The sequence below is a fragment of the Pleuronectes platessa genome, chromosome 8, assembly GCF_947347685.1.
Source record: "Pleuronectes platessa chromosome 8, fPlePla1.1, whole genome shotgun sequence".
Classification (NCBI taxonomy): domain Eukaryota; kingdom Metazoa; phylum Chordata; class Actinopteri; order Pleuronectiformes; family Pleuronectidae; genus Pleuronectes; species Pleuronectes platessa.
In genome coordinates, this window is record NC_070633.1 from 15,786,976 (window position 1) to 15,814,695 (window position 27,720).

The 27,720-nt window shown below is 41.0% G+C and overlaps 1 protein-coding gene and 1 long non-coding RNA gene across 2 annotated transcripts; one reads left to right on the plus strand and one right to left on the minus strand.

Annotated features, from left to right (window-relative positions):
- The first annotated feature begins 126 nt into the window (after positions 1–126).
- slc16a2 (solute carrier family 16 member 2) lies at positions 127–25,189 on the plus strand. Its single transcript, XM_053428080.1, has 7 exons — positions 127–1,564; positions 11,795–11,939; positions 12,540–13,038; positions 15,049–15,192; positions 16,322–16,550; positions 19,101–19,373; positions 19,483–25,189. Exons 1-6 carry the CDS (start codon positions 1,141–1,143, stop codon positions 19,355–19,357), a joined length of 1,698 nt encoding a protein of 565 aa, XP_053284055.1. The 5' UTR covers positions 127–1,140; the 3' UTR covers positions 19,358–19,373; positions 19,483–25,189.
- On the minus strand, positions 16,109–27,299 carry LOC128445431 (uncharacterized). Its single transcript, XR_008339459.1, has 3 exons — positions 27,203–27,299; positions 16,310–16,571; positions 16,109–16,224 (listed from the first exon to the last, which is right to left on the minus strand). It is a non-coding gene; the product is annotated as an uncharacterized LOC128445431 (long non-coding RNA).
- Positions 27,300–27,720: the final 421 nt, after the last annotated feature.

Sequence of the window (27,720 nt, forward strand, 5' to 3'; positions counted from 1 at the left end):
ATCATTATTATTAATGATATTATTACTATTACATTTTCGGCTTTCATCTCCTTGTGCTTGGGACATTGTTGGTCTCCATCTTGACGAAGCAGCCCCAGTGTTTAGGTTGAACATAAATAAATAAATAAAGGAATATAGGGTTGAATGGGTTCAACACCAGGGTCTTCAGCCGGAGGGTCAATCGTTAATTTCCCTTTTCACAGGAAACGGATCAAGTGTAACCCACAGCGGCCATTCGTTTAAACTGCAGCGGCTGAACCAACGTGTTTGTCGAGCCTGTGAATAAATAATAACCACAGTAACATTATAACCCACAGTCTTCGACACGATGGAGGACAAAGATTTCCAGCGGTAAGTGTCGAGCGAACCCTCCACGACCTTCCTTTCCTAGCCGAAGACACGTCACTAACCGACGGATAACCACAGCAGAGCAGTCCGAGGAACACTCGGCTCTCTGCGTGAAACCCGATAAGACACGAAGTGAAAACTCGTCCAGCTCCACCACCTCTGGGTCCAACCCTCCATCCGCCGTGGAGAAGGAGGCGGTGGCGAGACGGTTGACTGACGGGCCGTGGCTGTGTTGACACTCCAGAGCCGAGCCAGCCCCCGGGACCCGCACCGGCCGACATATTCCAGCTCGTTTGACAGCACATGAGAGAGGACCAGAGCCGGTTCGTGTCTAAAGCCACCGCGGGATGCTGCGGACCCTGCGACGGGTCACGGGACGGTGCGGTGCCGAGGCGGTTGAGCGGACGTGTTCACAGGTTGGTGATTTGTCAGCGAGCAGGGGGAGCCAGAGGAGAAGTACATGTATAGCGTGAGTCTCGAGGATTCACAGAGCCACAGGCTCACGTTAAAGGGAAGAATAGGCGGCGCCTGCTAATTCCTGGTCCAAGACAAACATCCGACGACAATGACACTTCCACCGTTCGCAGGTCGGAGTTTATTCACTGAAGTTGCCGCTCGGACCGGGGCCACGAGCAGCGTGTGAGCGGCTCTTCCTGCCAGCAGAGGATCGTCTGCCGTCTGACAGATAGCCAATCAAAGCGGGTGTTCCCGTCGGCGCTCTTATGTCAGTGACCTATATCTCATGCATGTGCGCCAAGAGCCCACAGTAACCTCAGCACCACAGCAGACAGCATGGGGATCAACGGGTTAGACAATCAGGCGCAGCCGTCCAGCGGCGAGTGCCGCACGGAGCAGCCGACGGCAGATCCCCAGATGGAGCAGGGGGATGCTCCCCGAGAAGCAGGCGGCGGCAAGAGCGACCAGGCGCCGGGCAGCGAGTGCAAAATCGTGCAGGAGGACAGCACCGTGCAGCTGATCGAGGCCGGGTGCAAGCCGCCCGTCTCCCCGGCTTCGGACTCGGAGGCGGGGATCCAGTCGGAGAGAACCGGGCACGAATTTGTCCCACCCGAGGGGGGTTTCGGCTGGCTGGTGGTGCTCGCAGCCACCTGGTGCAACGGGTCCATCTTCGGGATCCAAAACTCTTTCGGCATCCTGCACATGATGCTGGTGAAGGAGCACGCAGACCCAGACGACAAGACGTCTCAGTTCAAAGTGGGTGAGTAACAGTGGCATGTGTGCGGGAGGTGAAGCAGCGCATCGCGGGGACACACACAGGTACACTCTGTCCTGGATACACACGCTTGCTTGCGATCTCTGACATGACAAGTTAGGTGTGGAACTTGTGTGTTCACTGGGGGGGATCATTGTCGGAAAGTACATCTTCATGACACAAACACACTTATGTAAGTACCACCAACGGCACAGACTGGTATATTGTGTCACACACGAAAATCTGTCTGACAAAGATGTGGGGCAACACAAAAGTTAAAAAAGTGAGTTTACCCTCCACAGTGTTATATAACACATGTGCATCTCAGGTCTTGTTTAGTGTTCATTTATTCTTGCTGTTTTGGGGAGGACAGTCACCAATGTTACTTATTAACACACATTTAACTGACCATCCGTCTACCTATTTATTCATCAACACCACTATTTTTCGAATTATCTTACCCAGCTTCTGCAAATTGATTTCACTGACATACACATAATGGCTCTCCCCAAAAGGCTGAAATCTATAGATCCATACCACAGACGTTTAAACACCAAACCAGTGAGCATGCTTTTCTTGTGACCATAAGTGTGACTCAAGTCGCTGGAAATAGAAATTCCTTCTTTGCCCCAGAAGTTTTTTCCCCCGAATATTTCGATAGAATGTGATATATTTAACATTGCATCTTTTGTTTCCCTGCCTTTTTTTTCTTTCTCTTTCACTGTATTCATAGGACAATTAGAGCGAGGGACATGTGTAAAATGTCCCGATGCTATAGATTAAACCCTGTGAATTTCTTGCCACATGGAATATAATACAAGTTAAGGGACATTGCTTTAACTTCATTCCATCAACTGTCATCACTTTTGAAACAATAAAGATGCTTGTGAAGACTGTCTCTGAAATACAACAGCATAGGAAGCCCAGTGTTCAGCCGGCTTTGTCCCTGCATGCTGCACTTAAAATGATATTTTTGGGGATTTAAAAAATCACAAGCTTTCAGATGTGTATGTTGGAAGAGTCATGGCAGATGCAAGATGGAAAGAGGACAATGACATCTGTCTTTATATAGAAATCCCTGATGTAATTTCTAAGGAATGAGGCGGTTCTTTGTGGCCAAATAAGTCTCTTGATAAAGATTGAAAACTGTGGAGCAAAGATTGAATACACTGACCCATCAGCGGTTGAATAGGGAACACTTAAGATCTCTAGAGGTTTGTTCCCTTTATTCTATTACATATTAGAGCACTGGCCTCTCGTCTCGGGTCCCTAACTAAGTGAATTGTTATGGGAAAATGGGGCGAACCCTCACTTTGAGCCAACTGCTACTCCTGATCGAGTGAGAGCTGGTGTAAAGCAGTGTACCCATCAGTTCTGCTCTTACAGGAAAGAAATGTTTTTCTTTTAGGAGGGGAGTAGCAGAGGTGCGTATTTTTCTGCCCTTCCTGTCAAGTTCCACATTCACCAGCAAAGGTTAAGGTCAGGGTGTGGGAAGGGATTATGGTTCTTAAACAGTTCCCTGGAACAAATTCTACCCTTTGTTATTATCAGTATAAAGAGAGTTACAGGAGGAGAGGAAATAAGCCTCGGATACGCTCACTCTTATTTCAGTTGTTTTTGTAGGCCCACTTTAGCATCTTTAATGCCACCGTGCGCATTGTCATCTCTGATCTATGTCGAGGAAATTGTTGCATCTGTGGTCAGCTTAAGTCTGAGAGCGACAGACACGTCAGGCCTGAATTCAAATGGCAGGTGGTTGTCATGTGAAACCACAAACAACCCGTATATTTTCAAGCAACAGAGGGCAGTTGCTATGAAGGAATTTATATTGCTTTTCAACTCTGTTTTTGCTTTGTTTTGGATTTCATCTCCAGCCGTTCCTTGGTTTTAAATCTTGGTCGCTCCTATATGTGAAAGGATTAATCATGTAGGCTGAGTGCTGACCTCTTCCCTTCAGTAACAGAAGAAAACTGAGAAGAGCTGCTTATCTGCAAGGCACTTTTACAATTGAGATCCTTTCAGGTTATCCTGTCCAAAAGGGTGTAGTTGGTAAAAGTCCAATCCACATGTGCGGAACGTCTTTAAACAACATGTCCAAGCACTTCACAAGCAGAAAATCCAAAAGGCCATAAAGTGAGGATGTGACAAGGAAAGGCAGGGATGTGATTACCTCTTGATGACAGATTACCATCAGGTCTTTATGCTGAGCTCAATTATACAAGGTATTTATCAAACCTTGAGGGGTAAACAGGGGATTTTCAAAATATCCTTTAGGAGTAACAAGGTGGGGAGAGGGTTAATAACATTGTCTCTTGAAATAAAAACTTAAGGAAAGGGGGTAAGATTATGAGTTGTAGATGGTTTAACCTTTCCTGATCACACGTTTCATCCCTGTTGTGCTCACATAGACTTCTGGTATGTTATGTTATGTACAGAGTGAAGTAAAAAAAAAACTAATTGTAAGCAAGGAATGAGCCCCTTGTGCGATTCAGCGGGGTGCGGTGATGTTTCTGCCACAGCCGAGTTTGCAACTCGGGGAATGCGTGTGAAGGGCAGAAGAAAGGGACTGAGTGAGCAAGTGATACATTTTTCATTGATCCCTGAAAAGATTTCCATCTGCATGCCACTTGTGTGAGACAGTTTAGTAGGAAGATTCTTCTGAAACAAAGAAATTAAGGTTCATCCGAACGCATTGTGTCCAAAAAAATTTGCGCTGAAGAAGTCACTAAGCAATATCAACTTCATTCTCACTTTTTTAGTGAATTTTAGTGCCTTGTTCAAAAGCCTTAAGACGAGAGTGACGTAGCTTAGGCTCCATTAGTAACACTAATCCATCAGCTAAGGAGTGTTTTCCACTCAAGTTCAGTCTGAAGTGGACAGATAATAAAACTGACTGACAGCAGCATATTGGGCTCGAAGGATTACTCTTCTCGTCCATATTGAGCAGGAGAATTTCCCCTTTAATGTTGATAATGTATAAATGACACAATAAACTATACAGGCTCATGAGCAGATGTTTGCATCTAGGAAACCTGCAGGCTACACACACACTTACATATCGACACACAAACTACTTCAGAATAGCTCAAAGTGACTGAACAAATAAAACCAAGTAGATGTTGGCGTTTGTTCATATAAAGTTTCCAAAATTGCTCAAGTGTGTGTTTAAATGTTAAGTTGCGTGTTTGGCTAGCCAAAGAGGACGTGCCCCCCAGTGGTGTGCACTGTCCTTTTTGTGGGACCTTTTCACTGTGTCATTTGTCTTGGCAATCATTCATATCAGGCAAGACAATTTTATTTATAAAGCCTCTTTTGGTTTGAGTCCTCTTTACTTTGGGCACTTTAACTTTGTAGACCTTCACATATTCACTAAAAACCTATAACCCTAGATAGAAGGGAAAAATGCTTTAATGCATCAAGGGGATTAGTGGAGTGCCTGGAATTTGAAACAGCATTTTGAACATTATGGGAACCTACAACTTAACTGAAGCACAAGCTCATAAAATGTTTGCAACATTAGTAGTTCTTTAAAAGTGCCATTCTTTTCATTTAGTGGTCGGGGAAACACAGGCTTGATATAATCACAGCACTGTCTTTATCTCTACAATGAGATCTTTCATCATATCAGATGTGGTCAACATTCAGGGGCTGACTTTTCTTTAAAGACACATATCAACTCAGTAAAAATAACTTTCTAGCCGAGAAGCAAGTGTCTGTCAAAGTGAACTTCAGTAGTCATTAACATAATGCTGTGCTCTGCCGCTCTGAGGCTCCGCTGCCCCAGATTGCTTCAGCAACTTCAGGGGTTGGTGGAAATCCCAGGTTGGCAGATCAGGGAGTACTGTGGCATTTTTGGCATTCCAGTGGGCCGGGCAATGGGTTCAGGTCAGATCACAGTATCTGCAAGCTCCCCACACAAGCAGGTGCGCACAGAAAATCAAACACAGGGATTTTTGTTAAATGTGGGTTCATAAGTTCACACGTTTATCGATAGGCAGTATTCCAGCAGGTGTAAAAGGAATTAGTGAAGGGGGAAGAAAGTAAATGCTTCCTTTCTGACCCAAAGGACTGATGAGAGCTTCTCAGGAGTGAACCTAAAGAGCTGGTTGAGGCAGGAAAATCCAGTTGTTGTTACACACAGCGTTAACATCTTTGGATTGAATAGTAATACTTTCATCTTGATGATGTGACCAGTAAACATTAGCATCGATTTCTAATTGATAGTGATTGGTACCAAATTAACAACTCATACAGCACCTAGAGATTTCTGCCATCATTCATTTTTTTCCATGCACTCAGCCTTGCCATTGTTAAAGTCTTCAACTATTTTACATAGTTAAAGCATCACTGGGCAACTTTTTAAACCTTGAAACAGGAACTTGAAGAATTGTTCCACTTTCATTCCTATTCCTAACCCCAAACAGTTTGTTTTAATCATTGTTATTTTGGTAGTCGCAGCTTTAACTGCTAGAATCAGGCCCAGCAAGTTCAAGAGTAATGGCAAACTTTAAATAATAAGACAATACAGCAGCACATTGCCCACCCCTAGCATCTGCTAAGAGCATTTCATGTGGCCATGAGGGAATGGGCTTCCTTACCAACAAGTCCATGGTCTATGTTCGTGTCACTATTAATGTTGCAAACATTAACAGCTATTGTTACTTTAAATGTTGGTACCCAAGACAGTTTCGAAGAAAATGTGTTGCATTGTTTTGCAGATCGGATATTTCCTCCCTGTCTCTATGGGAAATCGTTTGAGGCACAAACACTGCGCTAGGAAATCATTTTAACAGTTTTTTTGTTTCTGACTGTTTGGGCACATTTGATTTTCCTTCAATTGAAAGGTTTGGGTTCATATGAAGGTCTGAAACTGCCAAAATTAATGTTAAATAAAGAAATAGATTAATTAATATACAATTAAATGCACGTTTACATTTTTGCAGTTTCTCTCCAAAGATTCACTTTGATTGTAAAACTAATAATTTTTTGCTACTAAATGCAGGGACTTCTTTCTATTCAATAGTTTGTGTTTTAGTTGCCAGAGGTTGGAGATGTGTGTCTCTCCTGATGGTCGATACTTTGGAGGTGAATTTGTTTGTACTGCTCAAAGAATTGAAAATGTTAGAATAAATCGGCATCAACCCGACTTTCCAGGAACAATGTCCTTGTTACTCAGGATAATCCGCAGAACAGACTGTGGACGTTTTTCTTTGAAAGCACTTTCATTCTGTCTGAGGGGCTGCAGTAAATCCCTTAGTGGTCAGCTGATGTGAACGTTAACAACCTCCAATTATAGACGAACGTTGCCACTCTGACCTCATAGTTTATTTTCAGAGCCAACGTCTTGGAGCACACGGCCAACACAACAGTCACTATTAGAGCTGATCAATTATGGAAAAAAATCATAATCACGATTATTTTGGACAATATCAAAATCACGATTATTCAAACGATTATGTGCCCTTATTCTGAAGTCTATGCTTTATTCTTTAAATGACTGGAGCGTGCGCAACAAAGTGAATCACTTCCGGTTCAGGTAAACACCAATGACGGCTGCGTGTCTTATTCCTCTGTGAAACCAGGATATCGGTGTCCGGTTATTCAAACCCTTAATGATGGCAACTCTAATACTCTCTGACCGACTGACCGGCGCGGATAAATGAGGGTCCGGTCTGAATAGCCAGGCGGGGGCGCACTTGAGAATAGCGGTGCACGGCGCGGCCACTACATGGTGTGCTGCTGCTCTTTTTCAACCTCCCAATCAAACGGGGCTGCCCTCCCTGCTTTTCCACTCGCACACAACTCGCTTCCTTCACTTTACGGCTGCTTGAGAGTGAGAGCCAGTCAGCGGGGCCACTGAATGCTTTGGGGGAAGGACTGAATTGCGCATCCGCGTCTCTTTCGAAAAAAATGCCAAATAATCGTTTCAACTCGATTATTAAGTAGTTTGGAGATCATTTGACCCAATAATCGATTAAATTTCAATTAATCGAGCAGCCCTAGTCACTATCCAAATTATATACTGTGCTGTAGCTTCTACTTAACAACTGTGACATCAGCATATTGTAAGAGGAGTGTTGAGGTAATTGCTCCGTCACAATCCTGTCAATGTCAGTCCGGAAGTGACTCACTGTCGGTGCTCTCACAGCAGCAGAAAAGCTGGTTCGTATGGCATGCAAAACATTTATTAAGATATTTAAGTTGACTGGGGCCAGTTAAAGCTATATGTACCCATGACCCAGACCAGCCAAAAAAGCCACATGTTCCAGCATGCATGTGTAGAAATACAGAATGCTAGGAATATTACTCCAACCCGGTGGATTTAGTTGGGTTTGCACATAAAAAACAGCATGCATGTACACTATACAGCTTGCACTGCCTAATACAAGCTAAACCTAGTGACCCCGGGTTAAGCTCATCATGCATTAAATGACGCTGCCCCTTTAAAAACCCACAGCGTCTCTCTGCTGCAAGAGGCTTGTCCCGCTAATGTAAAGATGGGTCCTATTGAATCTCTCTGTCTCTTCACTGCTGTCAGACTGGACACACCCACACACACACACACACACACACACACACATTACGTTACATGACACAATTAGTCTTTAAATAAGCCAAACTACAGTTGCTAAATGTAAGTGCAACTAAACTCACACACTCGTTCTTCTGTCTTAGTGAGGACATTCACTGGCAAAATGCATTTCCTAGTCCCTAACTTTAACATTAACCATCACAACTAAATCCCCGGCAAGGTCTATGCTCAACATGGTCCTCACAAAGATATAAATACAAGTACACACACATAAACAGTTTCTTTTCATTTTGCGTCAACCCTCCGCGCTGAGTTCATTTCCTTTTGTTCGAAACTGTCCTGAACTAATCTTCTCTAATGAATACACTGTCCTCCTCTGTCTATTCACAGACCTCGTTCTGTGCCAGCGCAGAGAAGAATGGGGCATTGCTGGGTGGGTTGAAAGAAAAGAGAAAGAGAAGGTGGAGGAAAACAGGATTGGGTCTGCGGTTTTGTTCGCCTCTGAGTGCACATCAGACCTTGTTATTTTGTAGACAACGTGCTTGTTTTTTTCCCCGCACAGTAGCATTGAACCCAGATGCTGTCATGGTCTTCTCCACATTGGTCCAGTCAAGAACCTGTGCATGCAGGCTTGAGGAAAAGTAGGACAAAGGAACAGATCAACCACATCTGTTTGTTTCCATTCACTACGTTGTTCTACATTACTCATACTGTATTTCTCTGGTCCCATCTTCCTGAAAACATTTATTCAGCTAGGGAAGGAAAAATAGACTGACATACATATATAAGATCCATCCATGCTAACCAACTGGCCATATGGTTGTGGACGAGGAGCGGTGAGTTTTGCTAGAGATAGAGGCGAAGAGTCTGAAGTGACAGCGCCATCAATAAGACGGAATATGAGAAGCTAGAGAAATTAGAAATACCAGTGAAGGCAAAAGTGATCCCAGTTGTAGAAGCGTGCAGGACTGTGGCCATTATTTCTTAGATTCCAGAGGCCTCTAACCCAAACTGAAATCGACCTGATTATGTCAGGAGGTCTGAGTGCAGCGCTTTTAGTTTTTTTAGAGATATATACATATGTCATTAAATTTGAATGTCTGCAGGCTTTTCTCTTGGCTCATGTAGAACCACCCCTTCACTGAATTGGGATGACTATAATCAAGATATATACAACATATGTTTTGCCACCTAGACATTTCCGTAACTACTATAACTGAAACGATTATTGGGCAGAGTTGGGACTCTTTTTAGTGTTTTGCATTGTGTTTTTTTTTTTTATAAGAAGAAATTGTTCTGTCTTGATTCTTGTTGGTCTTGGTTTGTACCCTCATGGTTGAATGCACTTATTGTAAGTCTCTTTGGATAAAAGCGTCAGCTATATGAAAATTCAATGTAATGTAATGGTGCTGTTCGTATTGGAACACAGAGTATGTTCTGCCTTCAGGGCAAATATAAGGAGTAAGAAGTCAACATGAATCATGTGAAGTGAAGCATAACATGATATGTTGAAGATCAGTTATGGAAGGGTTTTGGTTCAGAGTATTAAAGGTGCTATAATCCATGTTTTTATATGGATTAAAGGATTATATGTAATGTGAAAAGGATTGATTGAAGTGAAAAACAAACAGATTTTAACCCCACTCTGCAGTTACTCTACAGCACCATTGTTTCAGTTTATATCAATTAACCTATTTGGATTCACCGTTTCGTTTTCAGTCACAGGAAACAACAGTTTTAAGTTGAAACGGTCTAAAAGTGAATGTACTCTAACCACCCAGCACCAAATAAGAGATAATAAATGAGAAGCTACTGAACAAACAGGCTTTTACCAGATATTTCCCTGAGGATTTGGTGGGTACAGAATGTATCCTCAGAAAAGCATGGGCTAGACGGTTACAGACCATGTTAGACGATCCAATGTACACCAATTTTAAAGCAGCAGTCCCTGAAGAGAGTGCTATCGTGCCATGGGAGATTAAATCTACAGCCATACCAGGTTCAACAGAAGCCTCTGCCTCCTATTCCCAGGCTCATTTTGAAGGTTGATGTCAGACAGGACCTGTATTTGATCTAACAGGATTTGGTTGGCTAGTGCCTGTGCTTTTGTTGGTTTAAACACAATTTGATTGGCTGGTGCCTCCACTGTCGCATGAAAACTTTTACCATACGCAGCACGGCCAACAGAACCACAATGTAGTTGGGCAGCGTATGACGTCGGCCCACTCAAAGTGAATGAGCACTGTTCTCATTAAAGCCTCCAAAGAATGCGTGTGAGTCCTGCGTTAACGCTCTAGATCAGTGGTGCAAAATGGGGCAATTGTAATGCTAAGGTGCTTATAGGAAGCCAAACCCCAACTCTTTGGCTCATTAAGTAAAGTGGGTTAATCTGATCTCATGCAACGTTGCTACTGATTTCTCCCTCAGTGCTATATGTTTTCATGGCAAGGGTTAAGTATGAGACGCGTTGGGAGGCCAATGTAAAGAAGATTTTCAAGCATTTATCTATTTTACTGTACATTTTGGTGTCAACATGAATCTGAGTTCATAAAGTACATGAAAAACCATCCTCTCTTGTTTAATTTGATTAAATAAACCATAGGAGGGCTGAGGTGCAGTTCCACCCTTAAATTATACACAATCAGATGTACACAATAATGGTAGTAAAGAAAACCTCCACAACAATGGCTGTTTGTGTAACGATGCTGATCTCATGTTTCATTGTGTGGGTGTACGCACGTGTGTGTGTTTTAGTGGGTGTATCAGGGCATCCACCTGTTTGTCAGTCTGTCTGGTCTCATTCCCGTCTAGCTTTTAGATCAGTGTGACCCACAGCCCAGACATCATGGTAGACATTAAAGCTACCTTTGCCCCCGGGGGCCAGGACGCAGGCGCTTGTTTGTTTGCACTCCAGGGTACACAGTGTCTCTGTTGGATCACTGTGGCTCGTGATGTTTTAACTCTGGTTGGATATTACACCACCAGCCTGAACTGCCAACATTGTTCCACTTTATAATCTGCTTAACCACCATTAAAAAATATTATAGAGTGTGTCCGATGAACAGTACATGATGCATAGTTAGATGAATTTATATTAATAGCATACTAATCACATGGTGGCGTGTCATTCAGAGAGGTATTATTATTACTATTTATATTTATATTATCACGATAAATGTCACATTATTATTTCTCTCAAGTTTAACGCCAGATTTTTGGTACTGAGTGAAGGTACTGGTTTTAAACTCTTCTTTATAGGCAAACACGTAAAAATCTGAGGACATTTAAACCTATTTTATAATACACCTCCTCAATGTGCTTGCACAATGCATAAGCTATATATCTATATACAGTATATATATAACTTTCAAATCAAATCACAATTCAGTCATTATTGTTATTGTTGTGTCCTAATGTATATAATTCAAATCCTTGGAACCCCCTCTCTTCATCATGTAATAAGGGGGTTTTAGGAATTTGCCTTTCCTGTAGAAATTGTTGAACAATTACACACAACAAGGTTTTTCAGTGTATTGCCTCCATACAGGAAAGAGATTCAATTTTTCCTCATTGTCCTCCTGTCAGTTGTATTGAATAGAACTGCATCCTGTATTTCCTCCATTTGTTGATTTACAGCCACAACCTTCAGCGTTTCCACGTTACTCTATCAATCTCTTTATCTCCCTTCTCCTCTTCCTCTACAGCCTGGGTCGGGGCCCTGGCCATGGGCATGATCTTCTTCTGTTCCCCTGTGGTCAGCATGTTCACCGACCGCTTTGGCTGCAGGAAGACGGCTGTCTGCGGTGCACTGCTGGCTTTCATAGGCTTGATCAGTACATCCTTTGCAAAGTAAGCTAGTGAACATTTATAGTAGACATCACTTGTTCTAGCCCCAGTTTGTGCTTCTGGTATATTATCATTGCATTTTAGTTACAGAGCTACTGTTAGCATTCATTATTCAAAAATAAACAATATTCATTAGTTTCCCAGTTAAGATTTTAACCTGTTGCTCTAGCTTCAAGTGTATTTTCTAACCTAGTAGCTAGAAAAAACATGTCTCTGCTATTGTGGAAATACATGAATTCATTATTTTGTGCGTATATCTTTTTATTATGTATATATGTTTTAAAAATAGAAAGTGACATCAATACAGACAAAATGAATGTACATAAATGATCAGGAAACGGTGTAATGTAACTTCTGGGTTATTTTGGCTGTGATATGGGCAGCCTGACTTATGCTATTTTATATTTTTTTTACAGTGGCATGCATCGTGTCTAATCATCTTATTTATACCTCGTTTGCAAGATAATTAAATAATTTAAAGCAGAGGAACTAGAGTTAGTGTAATTGAAACATTATCTGCTCCTTGTCAACATCTTATCATCACTTTCGTCTTATCTTATCTTCCTTTATCTCTCTTTTTTATTGCTTTACTCTTTATTGCAGCTCCCTCGGCCTTCGTTATTTTACTTACGGAATACTGTTCGGCTGTGGCTCGTCCTTCGCGTTCCAGCCCTCGTTGGTCATCCTCGGCCACTACTTTCGTCGACGCCTGGGACTGGCCAATGGCATAGTGACAGCCGGTGCCAGCCTCTTCTCCATGGGCCTCCCAGTTTTCCTCAACAAGGTGGTGGAACCTCTGGGCCTAAGCAGGACCTTCCAGATCCTCAGCCTCTTCATGCTGGTCCAGGCGCTGCTGGCGCTGGCGTTCAGACCTTTAATGCCTGCTGGAGGATGCATGGGACCCCCGGGCATGGGACCTGGCTTGGCTGAGCCCCAAACCCAGTCGGGGGCTACTGCTCAGGGCGCGAGTTGTTGGAGCAGGGCTCTATCTGGGTTCAGGAAATACTTCAACCTGCGTGTGTTTCACATCGTGACATATCGGCTGTGGGCGTTTGGAGTGGCTACAGCTGTGCTTGGCTACTTTGTACCGTATATACATCTGGTAAGAACATCTCATTGGCATGTTTGTAGTCGAATTACATGTTGTGTGTTCCTGATTTAAATAACGGTAACTAAACTCAGGTGGTACAAACTATATCTTCTATCTATCGCAAGTACAAGATAAGTCATACAGCTGTGTTATATATACTTACAGTTGATGTTAAAGGAAGATTCAATGTCGAAACTAAGCTTTGTGCACTTAATCGCCCTCCACCTCAGACGTTCTAGAACATCATCTAATATAGAATACATTCCATAACGTGACTGTGAAGCATAGTTTTATAATCATGTATCTGATATAAAAGGATGTTCCTCAGCTGACTTCAGCTGGTGGGAGAGAGTCGTACATTTGTACCATTGGTGGTCTGATGCCATTCATTTTCTGTGACCTCAGGTCTAGGGCCGTGGAATGCATGTTTAATGAGCGATGAAACGGAAGATGTGACAGCTTTCTATCAGTGTGTTGTGATGAACACACATCTTTTCCGTTAACTGTATATAAAGATGGACGACACAATAGCCCCCCGCAAGTGAAGCCAAAGGCTCTCGATTATTACCATTAGTGGCTGGAGGCAGTATAGCTCATGTCTTCCTCTATTTTATTGGATGTGACATGGGCCATAATTAAACTGCTAAAGCAAAGTTTTCCCAATATGGCTTCTGTCAATTTAGGTAGTTCTTATCCCCCCAAAATGTTTTACAAAGTTTGGTTGTTACTTATTAATTGATGCTGTAAAAAGACACCTGAGACAACAATGACAAGCAGGTTCTCACTATTGTGGCGCCATCCACCATATGCTATTGCAGACTCTGGCTCCAAATGTGCAAAATGGCAGCGTTCGTACCCAGGATATTTTGGCTTCACTTCTGGATAGTGAGAGGAAGACGAGATGCTTTTGCCATCTTTATTTTCAGTCTATGGTCTTACTTAGCTTGTTAACTAACATCTGCTCACAGGCTAGATATCTACTTAGCTGCTCAGATTACAAACAGATCTTCATTACCACTCCTGACAATGCACATTCCATGACTTGTACACTACAGCGCAAGTTTGTTTGCTTTGTCTCTTATTCCCACTGCTGGGACTCAGCTGCTGTGATGGAAAGTGATATGTGTGATATTCTCCTTAAAGTTCTTGTTTTTATTTCACGTAATTATAAAAATAATTGACGATAACATTTAAATAACACTGATGTTGTTTTCGTCAGCAAACATTTATGACTAGATGATAATGGTATAGTAATTTTTTCGTACAAGAACAAAAGTCAGCTGCAATACTTTTGGAAATTCTCCACACGAACTATGACTTACTTCGGTGTGAGATAGTGCGATAGTGATGGATGAGGATGGAAGTGTAAAGCTGTAGCGTGGAGCTGTGAAGTTGATCTCCCTCCATCCAGATGTCGGACGTTCCAGCTCCGGCCTCCCTCTGTCAGGTCTGTTGTTTCAGGCCCGGGCCCAGATGTAAACACAGCCCCGGCCTTTGTATCGGCTCACCCACCTCAGGAAACCTCTCCTGTATGGCCTCTCTGTATCCCTAAACATGCCTATCCTATGGCCATTGATGAATGTAGAGCCCTTCAAAGGAGAACAAATATTTCACAGGGACCAGCTTGTTCAGGAAAGACTTCAGAGGGCGGTTTCATGTTTTGGATCTGAATTGGGGGTCAGGGCTGAGGGGAGCAGATATATGCGTCGGGTCTCGCTCTCCTGCTGTTCCAAAGGTCGGCGGATGAAGACCTTTTGTTATTGTTAGACTGTAGCTTTGGGGTTATGGATGGACAACTCCGCCGTTCCACAGAACACAAACCCATTTACCGACTTCACTGATTTCTTAGCAGCACAGAACAAAAACATGTGAAAAAAGCTCACCAGCAGGTTTTGTGGTGTCTTTGTTTGCTCATACATTATTGGCAGCTTGGGAGTGTTTTCTCCTGCAGCGCATTATCCACTGTTGCAAGCATCCAAATCTCACACAGCACTGTGTCTGTTTTTCTCTTTCATGTCTCAGATGAACTTTGTGAAGGAGCGCTTCGAGGGGACCGAGAAGGATTGGGTTCTCCTGGTGTGCATAGGAGCTTCGTCTGGGGTGGGACGACTTGCTTTCGGAAAGATCGGAGACCTCATTCCAGGCCTTCAAAAGATCTACATGCAGGTGCGGAAATTAAACATCTGCACATTAACTTTAACCTGAAACAGGAGACGTCTTTGAGCTAACTACTAACACGTGTGCTTTGTTTGTTATTCAGACCCTGTGTTCCCTGGCACCCACATTAAGTCAATAGTCTTTTTATAAAATACAATAAAAGGGTGATTGGGATTTACTGATTGAAACTTGTTTATATGTGCAGTTAGAGTGATTCAGTGGATGGTAATGGCTTATTAGGCAGAAGATAAACTGGACTCAGACACTTTTTGCACTTATAGAGTCTTTCTTAGAGGCTTTCTGAAAAGCAGTTCAGAGCAGTTTTAGAGGAGAAATCAACAATTGTGTAATACCTACTTCCTGTTAACATCCAGATAATCCTTCATTGTATGGTTCAGCAAAGGGATATTAAGTCTTAGGCTGATTAAAACCTAAATACCTCCGTATTGCCTGACGTTTATGGACTAAATGCAGATGTCTGTAAACATATTGATACACCAAAACAATATGTTTAGACTTCCCTTTGGCACTTTGGTCCATATAGATTGTGCAGAGATGATATTTTATGATTAAAATACATTAAAATTAGAATATGTTTGCAGTGTTCAGCTCAGTAGTTTCTCTCCTGCTGGCTATAGAATCAGAAAGTTTAAAGCACGCTCATTCAATTTTAATAAACAGTAGGTGCTGGACAGATGTGATGTAAACCAGAAGTCGAGAACTGTCCGCACACCAGTTCATGCTCCCACAAACCTTTTATATTTTACCAGGTAGGTAAAGTTGTGGGCAGACCAGGCCTTTGCAAAAAACGTTACCTACCACGTTGGTGGAATACAAAAGTTTGTGGGAGCATCAACTGACAAATAAAGAAACACACTGAGTTTTATGGTTAATTGGGGGAAGTTTTAATCACGAATTCTGAGCTCAGGATTTCATAAATGTGCCCGACTTTTTACCAGTTACTCCAACTTTAATATGTCGGTCTTCTTAAAGCTGGAGGTGGTTGTCTCTGTATTCTGCTCTCATTGACTTGCATCAGCACTGCGGAAATGAAAGAGTGGGCAAAAATGAATTAAATACCAGTGCAGCGTGATACTATAAATGCATAAATAGCATATCCTCTCACTGTATTTTTCAGGTGGTGTCCTTCATCGCTCTTGGCCTGATGTCCATTTTGATTCCTCAATGCCATGCGTTTGAGGCGCTGGCGGTAGTGTGCGTGTTCCTGGGCTTGTGTGACGGCTGCTTCCTCACAATGATGGCGCCCATAGCGTTCGAGTTGGTTGGGCCCATGAAGGCCTCACAGGCCATAGGATACCTGCTGGGCCTCATGGCTCTTCCCATGACGGCGGGTCCACCCATCGCTGGTGAGTAGCTGGCTCTTTTTCCTGTTTTGGGAAATTTAACACAGATTTATACAGAACATCCCATAAGGAACTCATATCCTGTGGTCCGACTTTGGCAGGAACAAGGCACAGTATGTTGAAATATATAACAGAGAAAAAAAGGAGAACAAAGATTGAAAAAATGTGTGTGAGCAAAATGTATGGCAGGATTATTTGTGCTGCACATTGTGTCTAGAGAGGTTTTGGCTTGTAGCCAACTCCAGGTAGTCTCCAGGGATTTGTCCTGAGAGAGAAAACCTTGGATGTCAGTGAACAACCTGTCCAATCTTGGAGCAGATCTGGATCCGAGGGCAGATACTTTGGTTACTTTTTCTAACATTGCAAGATAGAGCGTTGCTCAACAATCTCTTTGATGTCTAAGAGAATATTTCCCGGATCTTAATGAAAAAAAAAACAATGAACACCCCAGATCTGGATCCCTGCCCGAATGGACTGGGTTCTTCCCTGATCCATACTGCATCCTTTACACCAATGTTAATGATAATCCATCTAGTTGTTTCTGTTTAATCTTGCTTAAAAACTCATAAACTAACCAACCAACAAAGGGATAAGGGTAACCATAATATGATTTTTTCATTTAGCATAAGCTTTTTGTAGTTCTCTTCATCTTTTGCTGTAATTTGTAAAAAAAAACATGTAAAAAAAAAATATATATATTATTCACAATTTTGGAAACATGGAAAATATTTTGTTTTCACATGACTAATATTTAGTTTAGCAGAAAAACTGCATGTTCGGCTGTTGGCAGCAGAAACCTTTACGCTGTAAAAATGGTAGATTAGAGATAAATCTGCAATTACCTTGTACCTTTGCTTGCTGCTCCCTGTTCCTGCACATATGTCTGAAATGTGTCATTAACTGCAGTCAGATAATAGGCTTTACAGCATCCAGTGCATGTCGGATGCCACTGTAAGAGGCTAACCAGCAAATGATTGCACTATTTGTGTGCCCAGACAAAGCCCTGCAGGGGTAAAGCACAGTTTCGTGTTTACATTTGGTGTATGATTACAGCCTCTTTCTGACTGGCTTTACCTCCTGCAGTTAAACCAAACATGAAGCTGGCAGGATGCAGACTTTTATAATGTACAGTAAACATACTGGATAATGTGCTGCATCATATCATACTTAACTTTGACTAAATATTAAAATGCATACATTACCTCTACATTCGATAGAAAGGGCTGAATGATATTATCCCTGTATAAACATATGTGCTTCTGTACAGTACGTCCTATTCACCAGCAAGAATGTGTACACAACAAGCAACAATGTATGCACTCACCCCTCCCAGTGGTCTCATGTCACAAGCTCAGTGCGGTAAACTTGTTGACCTTGTTCTGTCAGTGCACTGTTGGAATAGTTTGTTTGTTTTTACCCACATGTGGATAAATACACATGTTCGTCAGCAGTAGAATCAGAACCAGGAGCAACACGTGTTTCACAGATGGTTTCTATTTTGCGGCTCATCAGTTTACTAGGTATAATACAGACAGAGTGAGGTTGAGTGCTGTATTGTGATAATTGTAACAATAGTACAATGTCCTTGTTGACTGCCAATGATGAGGGCAGGTGCCAAGTGCTGGTGGGAATGAGGTTGGAATTCCAGGATTTCAGATACTTAAAAAATTGAAATTCTGAAAGTCAATTAATATTTGGTATTTATATATTTGAGTAATGCAAGTGAGAATAATATTAAATAATGTATTGTTTTATACCAGTTTTGCTGAGGAGACGTTTTTGTACTTGAAATGTGACACACAAAAAAACATGAATGCAAAAATGTCAGTGTTGTTTCTTATCAGTGACATGCCAGGCTGTGTTAACCCGCCATATGAAATCTCCCAGAAAGAAGAAAACTGGCATTTAAAGGCTGACGAGGCTGATAATTAATGAATATTTCAGGACTGATATTGGTTATTAGAAGTGAAACATAACATGAATCTGTGTAGTGTTATAAAGAGTAGTTAGGGATGGCATTTTTATGCTTAAGGTTTATATGTTTAAATGTGAAACGACACAAAATAAGAACAAGATACATTTAAAATATTTAAATAATAATAATAGCAATTAAAACAATGCAAATGTTGTTAATTATCAGTGACATAACCAGGTTATGTTAACTCTCCAAAAGAGCTTCTTGCCGAATTTCTATGGAAATAGACATATATAGTGTTTTTATGGCAATTTTAGGGAGCAGACATTTTTGTCCCAAAGTTGCTGAGAGGGAGTATTTTAAAGGAGTCCTAAAGGTTAAAGATAAGTTGATAAATTTATTTATTTATAATTCAAATGTTTGACAGAATTATTGTGGCCAAATATTGTGTGGTACATAATGTTATAATGAAATGTAGCTTACTTTCTTGAATTGGACAGTGAACTTTCTGAATATAGCAAAAATGATTAGCCAAAACAAATAAATAAATGTGCCAGGGTGTGAATTCAATAGCAGGATGTGACTCACTTTTTCTACATCCATAACATTTATTGTCTCCTCCTGCCACCACTGCACAGGTCTCCTACATGATTACTTTGGGAACTACACAGTAGCATTCTCTCTGGCCGGGGTGCCTCCTATGGTGGGGGCCGTGGTGCTGTTCTTTGTGCCCCTGATGCACTCCAGGCTCCAGCGAGGCCAGGCCGGGGCGTCACCAGAGGAGACGTCCACGACCGCCCACATGTTGCCCACCACGCCGCTAGCAGAGGAGCCAAAGAGCTGCACCAATGGAGACATCCTCCCCGGCTACACTGATGTAGAGACCCACATCTGAGTCACACTGTACAAAGGTTACAAACATTTACATTTGATAACTGTCGTGCACATGCCTAGAATCTGCACCTGGAAATATGTAAATACGTTTCCCTTCACGTTTCCTTTCCTTTTGTTTTTTATCAGGGATTCAGCCCACCAGCACCTTTTCTCATCCTTCGATTGTGCTCCTCCCAACCAGAGCACTCAACCATGGACTTCTGTTTGCTGACCTTTGACCCCACTGAGCCCTCATTGGCTGTTTTGTTATTTTTACATGGAGAGAAGTGGGAAAAGGGCACTCTGTCTACAAACTGCAGAAAGGACAAAAAACAGGTGCATCAGGGTAGTATGATGGACACATTTAGGGAGGATAAGCACAACAAAGTCTCTACTCCGATTTTTTCATCATCGGGGACTCTGTAGTAATATAAACTTTACCTCCAAGAGGAAAGAAAGGAATAGATTTTACCTGACAGCGGTAGTTTCTGATTTCACAGCAAGTTTGACTAGAATTATATTATATTACATATATTTTCTTGTCATAAAAATGAAGAATAGTCATATTAACGACTAAAAATGACTATTCTTTGTTTTAGATTCCTTGTAAACCCATTGTGAGGCATATAAAAAATGAACTAGTGAAGGGATAAATTCTCAATTTCTTTACGTAGTACCTCATGCATCAAAGTTTTCTCAACACACTGCAGGTTTTACTTTGTTCTACTGTTTTCTGCTGAGCCAGCGACAAGAGAATCATATGTACAGTACATGTTGTAAATGTCAGTTGCAAGTTCCTCTGAGAGATCAACAACAAGACACAATCACCTCAATTCAACCGCACACTGTTCCAAACCGTGCTCAAAGTCTGGGTCTCAAACTCTACTACTCAACCATCCTGCCTGCACGGGAGACACATAAGTGACTTTGGTAGCTGCTGATTCCACTGATTTATTTGCCACGGACTTGTGTGTTAGATTCTTCTAGTGTTATATTATAGGTCAGTTCACTCAGAGGTGAGCAGTGAGATCAGTGCATCTCCTACACTGATCACTGAGAGGAAAAACCACAGTCGATACAAGGTCTTCTCGTGAGTCAGCCTTAACTTTCAGCTTTCGATTACGTTTGTTTGTCCAATAATTCAACACTTCATTTGTCTTATTGGCCTTTACAATTTTTAGTAGGGTGCTAGATAAATCTACATGAACTGTTTGCTATGAATAGTTTTTTAGTGTGCACACTGTCTACTCATATAAGTAGTTAAAGCTGGAATCACGCAGGCCTCATGGCAAATTGACGACTGTCCTTAACTTTAGATTTTCATCATAATAACAAAAGGCATTTTTTGACTTTTTATATCTTGAGTTTTCCTGTGTATGAATGAGTGTCTGTGTGAGTACTTGTTTTTGTTGCCACTTTAGGACCTTTTCCTGCTTAAAGACTGACCTCGTCAGGACAAGTAGACCTCATGGGGACCACAGCTTGGTCCTGATGGGGCAAAACTGAATTTCTGAGCCTCTGGTTAAGGTTAGAGTTAATATATGAATGGTGGTTAGATTAAGGTTAGGGTTGATTATGAATTGCTCAAGGTAAAGGTTAGGAATAAAGTCCACCACGATTTAAAGTCGTTGCAGAGTCCTAGTCAGGATAGCTGCACAAGAAAAACCTGTGTGCGTTTGTGTGTGTGCGTGTACATTGGCACGTGTGTGTCTGTGTGTGGCACCTGTCCATCTGAAATAGTAGTAGAGACAGTTCTGTAATATGAAACTACGATGTTACAGTCTGTTGATAAGAAGGGGACTTCTGAGATTAAAACTGCCAAACGGCCACTTCACAGAAACAATGAATTTGCTGCTGTAGTTTAGTCTAATCATGAGCACCTCCATCACTGTGTCAGCAGCTGTGAAACAGAACGTTACAGCCTGCTCTCTTAGATTACAATGGACTGTAATGAACAGATGTGAAGTAAAGCTGCAATAATGGACAGTTTTTAGTGTTTTGAGTTTGGGTTACACTCTTTATTATCTGCGTAGCTGAATACCAGTGGAGGAAGGGAAAAGGAAACGCCCTGGTGTTGAGGTGGTATTCCTTTCGTTCAACGCCCCTTGTTGCTTTCATTGCCATTATTCAGTCTGTGTTACAACACTTTAGGACCGTACAGCTACACAAACCTTACTGCTGAGTGTAGCTTTTTTTGGTGTGTGTTTGTATATTGGGGCGATGACGCCAGATTACAAACTGTTCTGAATAGGAAACACTTATACCTCAGTGATCAATCAATCAATCAATCCTCAGCTGTTTAGGTGTGAACGCGTGGACATTCTTCATTATCTTCGTGGTTTGTTGATGCAGTCTGAGTCTACAAAACCAGTAAGTTGCCAAATGCTAGTTTTTTTTTCACATCCTCTGAACAAAGCTCATAAGTGTCCGTTTAAGTTTTATGAAAATCGTACTTCCCTTCCTCATGATCAGTTGGTGCAAGATTCATCCTTCCCGTTGTGTTTCTGCCTTCCCATCCATTTGCCCTGATGTTTTTCATCATCTACTACGGAATTTCTAGTTGTCAGTTGCTGTAGCTTGTCTTAATCACGGCCTGATTTCCTTGTCTGTGATTAAAAAATGTAGTTAATTTAAAATGTCTAAAATTCTTAACTTAAGTGCGGTGCTGTTTAACCATGAGCAGTGGCGACTTTTAATTGTTAACTGGTTGTTTAAAAGTAAAATCACAGACCTCTAATTTGACTGAGGCAGTGTTAAAATGTCTTTGCAGCACAGATGTTAATTTGCAGCTGCACAGAAAAAGGTAGGGAGTCATTAAAACTACGGGCTGCGTGAGTGGTTCAACTACCAGCTATATAAGCTAACCAATATCATACATTGTGATCACAAGCTGGCTTTATTTCAATTTAGCCAATTTTGAGATTCTTCATCTTTCAGCTCCCATTAACCTGAACGCTCCTGCACATCAATATCATACAAACCAATTAAATCTTCAAAAATCACTTACAATTATGTATTGTTAACTTCCTGCCTATTAAACAATATGCAGAGGTAAACATGATAGTTTTATTTTTGTGATAAGAAGGTTGCAGGAGATGCTTTTTAAACTACACAACTGTTTGGAAAATCAGTAACCCATTAACCTAATAGCAGATTTTTTTGTCATTTCAACCCACAATTTAAAGATGATGATATTTTGTTTCATCAGAGGATAAATAGGTTACATTTTTTGCTATATCCTCACATTCTGCTGGTTTGCACAGCACTACCCCAGTGAACGCATAGCGTTGTATGTTACTGACATGTTGCACTAGTTTACTAGTTTGCTGAACTAGACGCACGTGTGACAGAATCTAGCAAATGAACTAGTGAATGAAAAGTCCGCAGGGGACTTTAAACCTCTGGCAGCCATATTGGACGACCTCAGCTGCTATAGGCTGAATGTGTTTCTATTCATGAAACAAATCCGTCTAAAACGAAAATTGAGTCATTTGATTTAAATGTGCTGTGAACTAATAATTTCTTTTTGTGTTGAATATGTCGCCTCGTTATCATCCGCTGTTGTTTTGTAAAACACATTTTGGAAGAGACAAGGAATAAAAACAAGACATTTGAGTTACTATTTTGCCTTATAGATAAACCAGAGCGTGTAGCTACAGATTGGAGTCAAAACAGCAAAGCCTATAAAACGTTTTTCAGATCTCAATGTGACTTTTTACTTATTTTTCTGTTTAGTTTATGGTTATTTTCTGTTCTGAATCTATCTGAAAAAGCTTAGCTACTTAGTTTCAGTAGAGTCGGCCCTGGATTCTGGTTCAGAACCAGCTGAGGCTCCCTTTTAACTCTACTGTAGATTCAAATAGAGTAAACTGATATATGTATACCCACATTTGTACTTTACACCTTTTTTTTTAATTAACCATAAACAGTTTTAATATGTTCGATGATTTTTTGGGGGTTGTGTTTTAATGATATAATTCAATGACTACTGGAAAAAAAGATGAACTGTTAGTGAGTTTAGCTTTAAACTTGTATCTAAAAGTGAAGGAGCTGGTTGCATGAAGAATGATTCAATACATGTGATTGGTGTATGCCAGAGTTTTTTCCTTGTGGTCCTGCAACTACTTCTCTTCCTGAAGTCTGAACACAAAACCATGGATGTTTTACTTTGAGTTTTTGTTTTTGAGTTTTTGTTTTCAGGAAACGCTAAATCTGTCGTAGAGCGCCTTCTATGTTAACCAACATGTATCATATTAACACTAATTTAGTACTTAGTTACTTAACACTTTTTTATCACAAGGAAGTTTTAGGGCTCTTCATTGTTTTGCCTGACAATCAAAGCTTCTCATTTCTCCTCTGGTGCCTGCTTATGACACACATTACACAGATCAGAGATAAACAGTGGCACATTAAACACAACAGGCTGCACATGAATAAAAACAGGCTTCTATTAAAGGTTCAGTGTGAAGGATTTAGTGACATCTACTGGTCAGGTTGCATGTTACAGCTGAATACCCCTCACTTTTACTCTCCCCTTGAAAGAGAACCTGTGGTAGCCTTCAGTTGTCATAAAAACTCAAAAGGTGTCTAGTTTGTCCAGTCTGGGCTACTGTAAAAAATATGGCGGCCTCCGTAGAGAGGACCCACTCCCGATTTAAATATAAAGTATTTAAATACAAAGGGCTCATTCGAGGGTAAAGAAAACCACAATTTGTACAGTTTGGATGAATCACACAGGTGAAATCATCACTAGGATTACTTTATATAACATTTCTGCTCTATTCACCTAAATCTTACACAATGGACCTTTAAGCCCTGTCTCTAAGCGTGATTTAGTTTCTCATTTGTTTCAAGCATTGACTTTAAAGTTTGTAATATCTTATTCCACTGCAGCGTCATTTCATTCAGCATTAACTTCAATTTATTGCTGATAATCTGTCTTTCAAAACCTGACTTCTCCGTTGTTATGCCATTAGGCTTTTCCACTGGCAGGAGAGGAAAAAAAGAAAAACACCATGATTATTCTGCTCTGCGATGTTCCATTTTAACCGCTCCTCTGACCTCAGTCTCCGCTCACACTCTAACTGCTTTGCTTTTCCTCCAAACCACACATGCAGCATGTGACTGCGGAGGGTCTGTACATTATGAGGCTGAGAAGTGATTTGCAAAAGAACAAGTCAACACCTCAGATTCGGCCATGGACCACTTCAGCCCTTGATATGTTTCTGGCTCTGCTCCCAGCACCATTCATCTCTGTTCATTTCACTTAAGTCACATTTTTATCGCTCCTGGTCGCACATAAATAATGTATAGACCTTTTAATATGCTGTTCTAGAAATCCTGTATTTTTCATGCATATCTGTCATCATCTAGACTGTATAGGCGTTGTGTTTTCTCAGCCGTAAATCCCCTGACTTTTGCAGGTGATGTATTCTCATTTACATTTGTGCTCGGTCTCGGTGCAAAGCTCGGCCCAGGCCTTCCTACAGCCTTATATGTTTAAGTCATATTTCAATGCAGGGCTCTGCTAAACTTTCCTCCTCTAACCTCCAGTAAGGCTACTCCAGTTAAACCTCTATTGCCTCCCCTTCCTTTCTTAAGCTACAAGCTTCTGTCCTCGCACCACAACTACTATACCTTTTTTGTAAGAATATATATTCCTGTTTCACGTCATTTTACAAAAATTGAAAAAACTTCTAACAAGGCCAGTGGCGTCACACCATCTGAAATCAAGTCATGCTGCTAGGAAATAATTTATGTAATCTGTGTTTTTGTCAAAGTAAATTTGGATCTGTATCATAAAATGGCACATTTTTTCTATTAAACCAACAATAAAGATGTAACATGAAAACAATCCATGTGGTCTTTTGTTGGTCATGTGTTTTCAGTCCTCGACTGCTCCACTTCCACATGCGCTGCTGCAGGCGCTCAGGTGTTTTTAGACATGCAGGCACTTTGAGATTAAATCCAGGCTGTACTTTAAATGCATGAAAGACTCGGCTCATTCAGAACAGAAATGTAATACTCCGCTGCAGCTGTGCTGGGACACACTGAATGTGTCCTTGAATGTGCGATCTCCTCATTATCACCACAGCAACATGGCTGAGTGTATTCAGGCATCAAGTCCTCGCTTGACTCCCTCTCGCCCTGTTTACCATCAGTAAATCACAGCCACTGACGCTCAGTCTTATATCACACCAGTCCCTGAATCTCTCCCAGGCAGCGGAGCTCTTTATGTACACACAGGGAACTATCGCATGTGACAAGGCAAAGAACAAAATCACTGGCGATAAATAAGCAGTAAAACAATGAGGAACGATCTTAACTGGAGATAATACATTAAAGACATAATGTCAAGCCTGAACTCCTTCATTCAACCATTAGACCTCTACTGACTCCTTCTTTTTTCATCAAATGCTCAGGATTCAGAAACTCTCAGGAAACAAATACCTGTGTATTAGATTAAGAGTATTTTTACTCCAACATAATTCAGTTCCATATCAGAAAGCAAAAAGCAGTGAAATTATTTCTACAGCACAGGAAGCATCACACAGCTTGCTGTATTTTAATAGTTAAAGAATGAATGCTCTCAGTTGTTTGGGTACAGATTGTACAAATACAGGCTTCAGTCATTTCACTGTATGTTTGTGAGTGTACATGACAGCCAATAGGTGTCACCATACCACTGTTCTGCGATAAGTAATGTAACACTGTGGGTTGACCAGTAGGGGTCCTCCCCTCCCATCTTCGAGTGAACCATTTTGACTGAACTCATCATAAAGAATCTGGACTTCACAGGATGCTGTTCTAGACCGTAAACATCTCATGGAGAGACGTTATCTTTTAGTTTATATTTAGTTGAGTGACTTTACTGTATGTCCTGTTTTATAGAACATCTTTATAGGAACCTTTCAGCAATGAAATAAAATATCATAAAAAATTCACTAGTTATTTTCAAAAGCATATTATTTATCAATAACTTCCCATAAAAAGCATTTATATGAATGAAAAATAAGGAATTAGGGTAGTGTTTTGCTATATGAGCCAATCAAAAGACAATAAAAAATATTATAAACATGAACTGCATATTCTCCCCAACTTGGTTCATATTTTGACAAGAAATACAGTTTTTAATTCATATTAAGTCTTTGATGTGGCTAGCGTTATTTTTTTCTGTGGTTGTGAAACTTGCTTTCAGTGTAACTTGTATCGTCACAATAGAAACTAAAATTAGGAATTAACCACAGACGTGTAAAACGCATTGTCCAAAAATAATTCTACAAGGTTTAAGTTTGAGAAAATGAAATGCATCTTCCGGGTTGGTCACAGAAAATATTACTGTGTTCATCTGTGACTCAGGATGGAGGTTAAACTAACCATGAATAATTCTTAATAAACAATAAAGAGTACATTGTATCGCAATACAGGAATCTTATTATGAATAAGTACCTGGCTTTTTTTCTTAATATCACAGTGAAAATGATTTTCCTGTGTACATACTGTAGTTCCATTGTGTAATATAAGTGATGAATGAGGAACAAAGCATGTGTAAGCACTGATGTTGTCACTTGAAATGATGTTGTCAATGGCACCGTGAAGAGAAAACAAGAAGAACAAAAGAGTAGATAAGGTCTTCATCGGTTTGTTCGGTTTATCTCACATCCAGGGGCCTGTGGGTCTTCAGGGGCCTACAGACCACAGCAGGAAGTGACGTGAAGACGGTGCTAAAACTGTGGTCATTTTATTTCTCTTGCATCACAAGCTTTCCTGTCTTCTCCTGCCTCCTCATGAGAACCGTCCCCAGAATAAAGTTCTGTACACTGTTATTGCATATCAGCAGGTTTTGACAAAGGAGGGAATTACTCACCATGTTCCACATTCACTGAAGAGTATGACAGGGTGGATTATAAATAAAAACAAATCAGTATATCGCAATAAACAAAAGGGATGTTTCTTTGAAAACTGATTCCAGAATAACATTTTTTTTAAGTGTGTACACTTTGAAGAAATTTGCACGGAAATGTTGTAATACTGTAACTTCAGCTTCACTCGCAACAACAAGCCTGCATTTCTGAACTGTTGCAAACTGAAAGAAGAAGAAGAAAATGGGGAAGAAGGAGAACCTGTTTCCCATCAAAGGCTGTTTCTATTCTCATAAACCATTCTTGGGCCATACCAAATGACTTTCAAAAGTATTTTTGATATAAATGATTTTTCATCTGTGAAAGGGGCTTTACAAATAAACTTGACTCATTGTGTCATATATGACGGCTAGAGCTGCCTCTCTCGAGCGTCTGATGTCAGATGATGATGATGACGATGATGATGCTACCCACACATGGTTTCACTTGAAATAACTTGATCAAGCAAACTGTCACCATGTAG

Bases quoted from the DNA above. Each gene is read 5' to 3' on its own strand.
- slc16a2 (XM_053428080.1), top strand. From the start codon at position 1,141: ATGGGGATCAACGGGTTAGACAATCAGGCGCAGCCGTCCAGCGGCGAG. The intron at 13,039-15,048 runs GTAAGAACATCT...TTCATGTCTCAG, and splicing joins TTGTACCGTATATACATCTG to ATGAACTTTGTGAAGGAGCG. The intron at 15,193-16,321 runs GTGCGGAAATTA...TGTATTTTTCAG, and splicing joins TTCAAAAGATCTACATGCAG to GTGGTGTCCTTCATCGCTCT.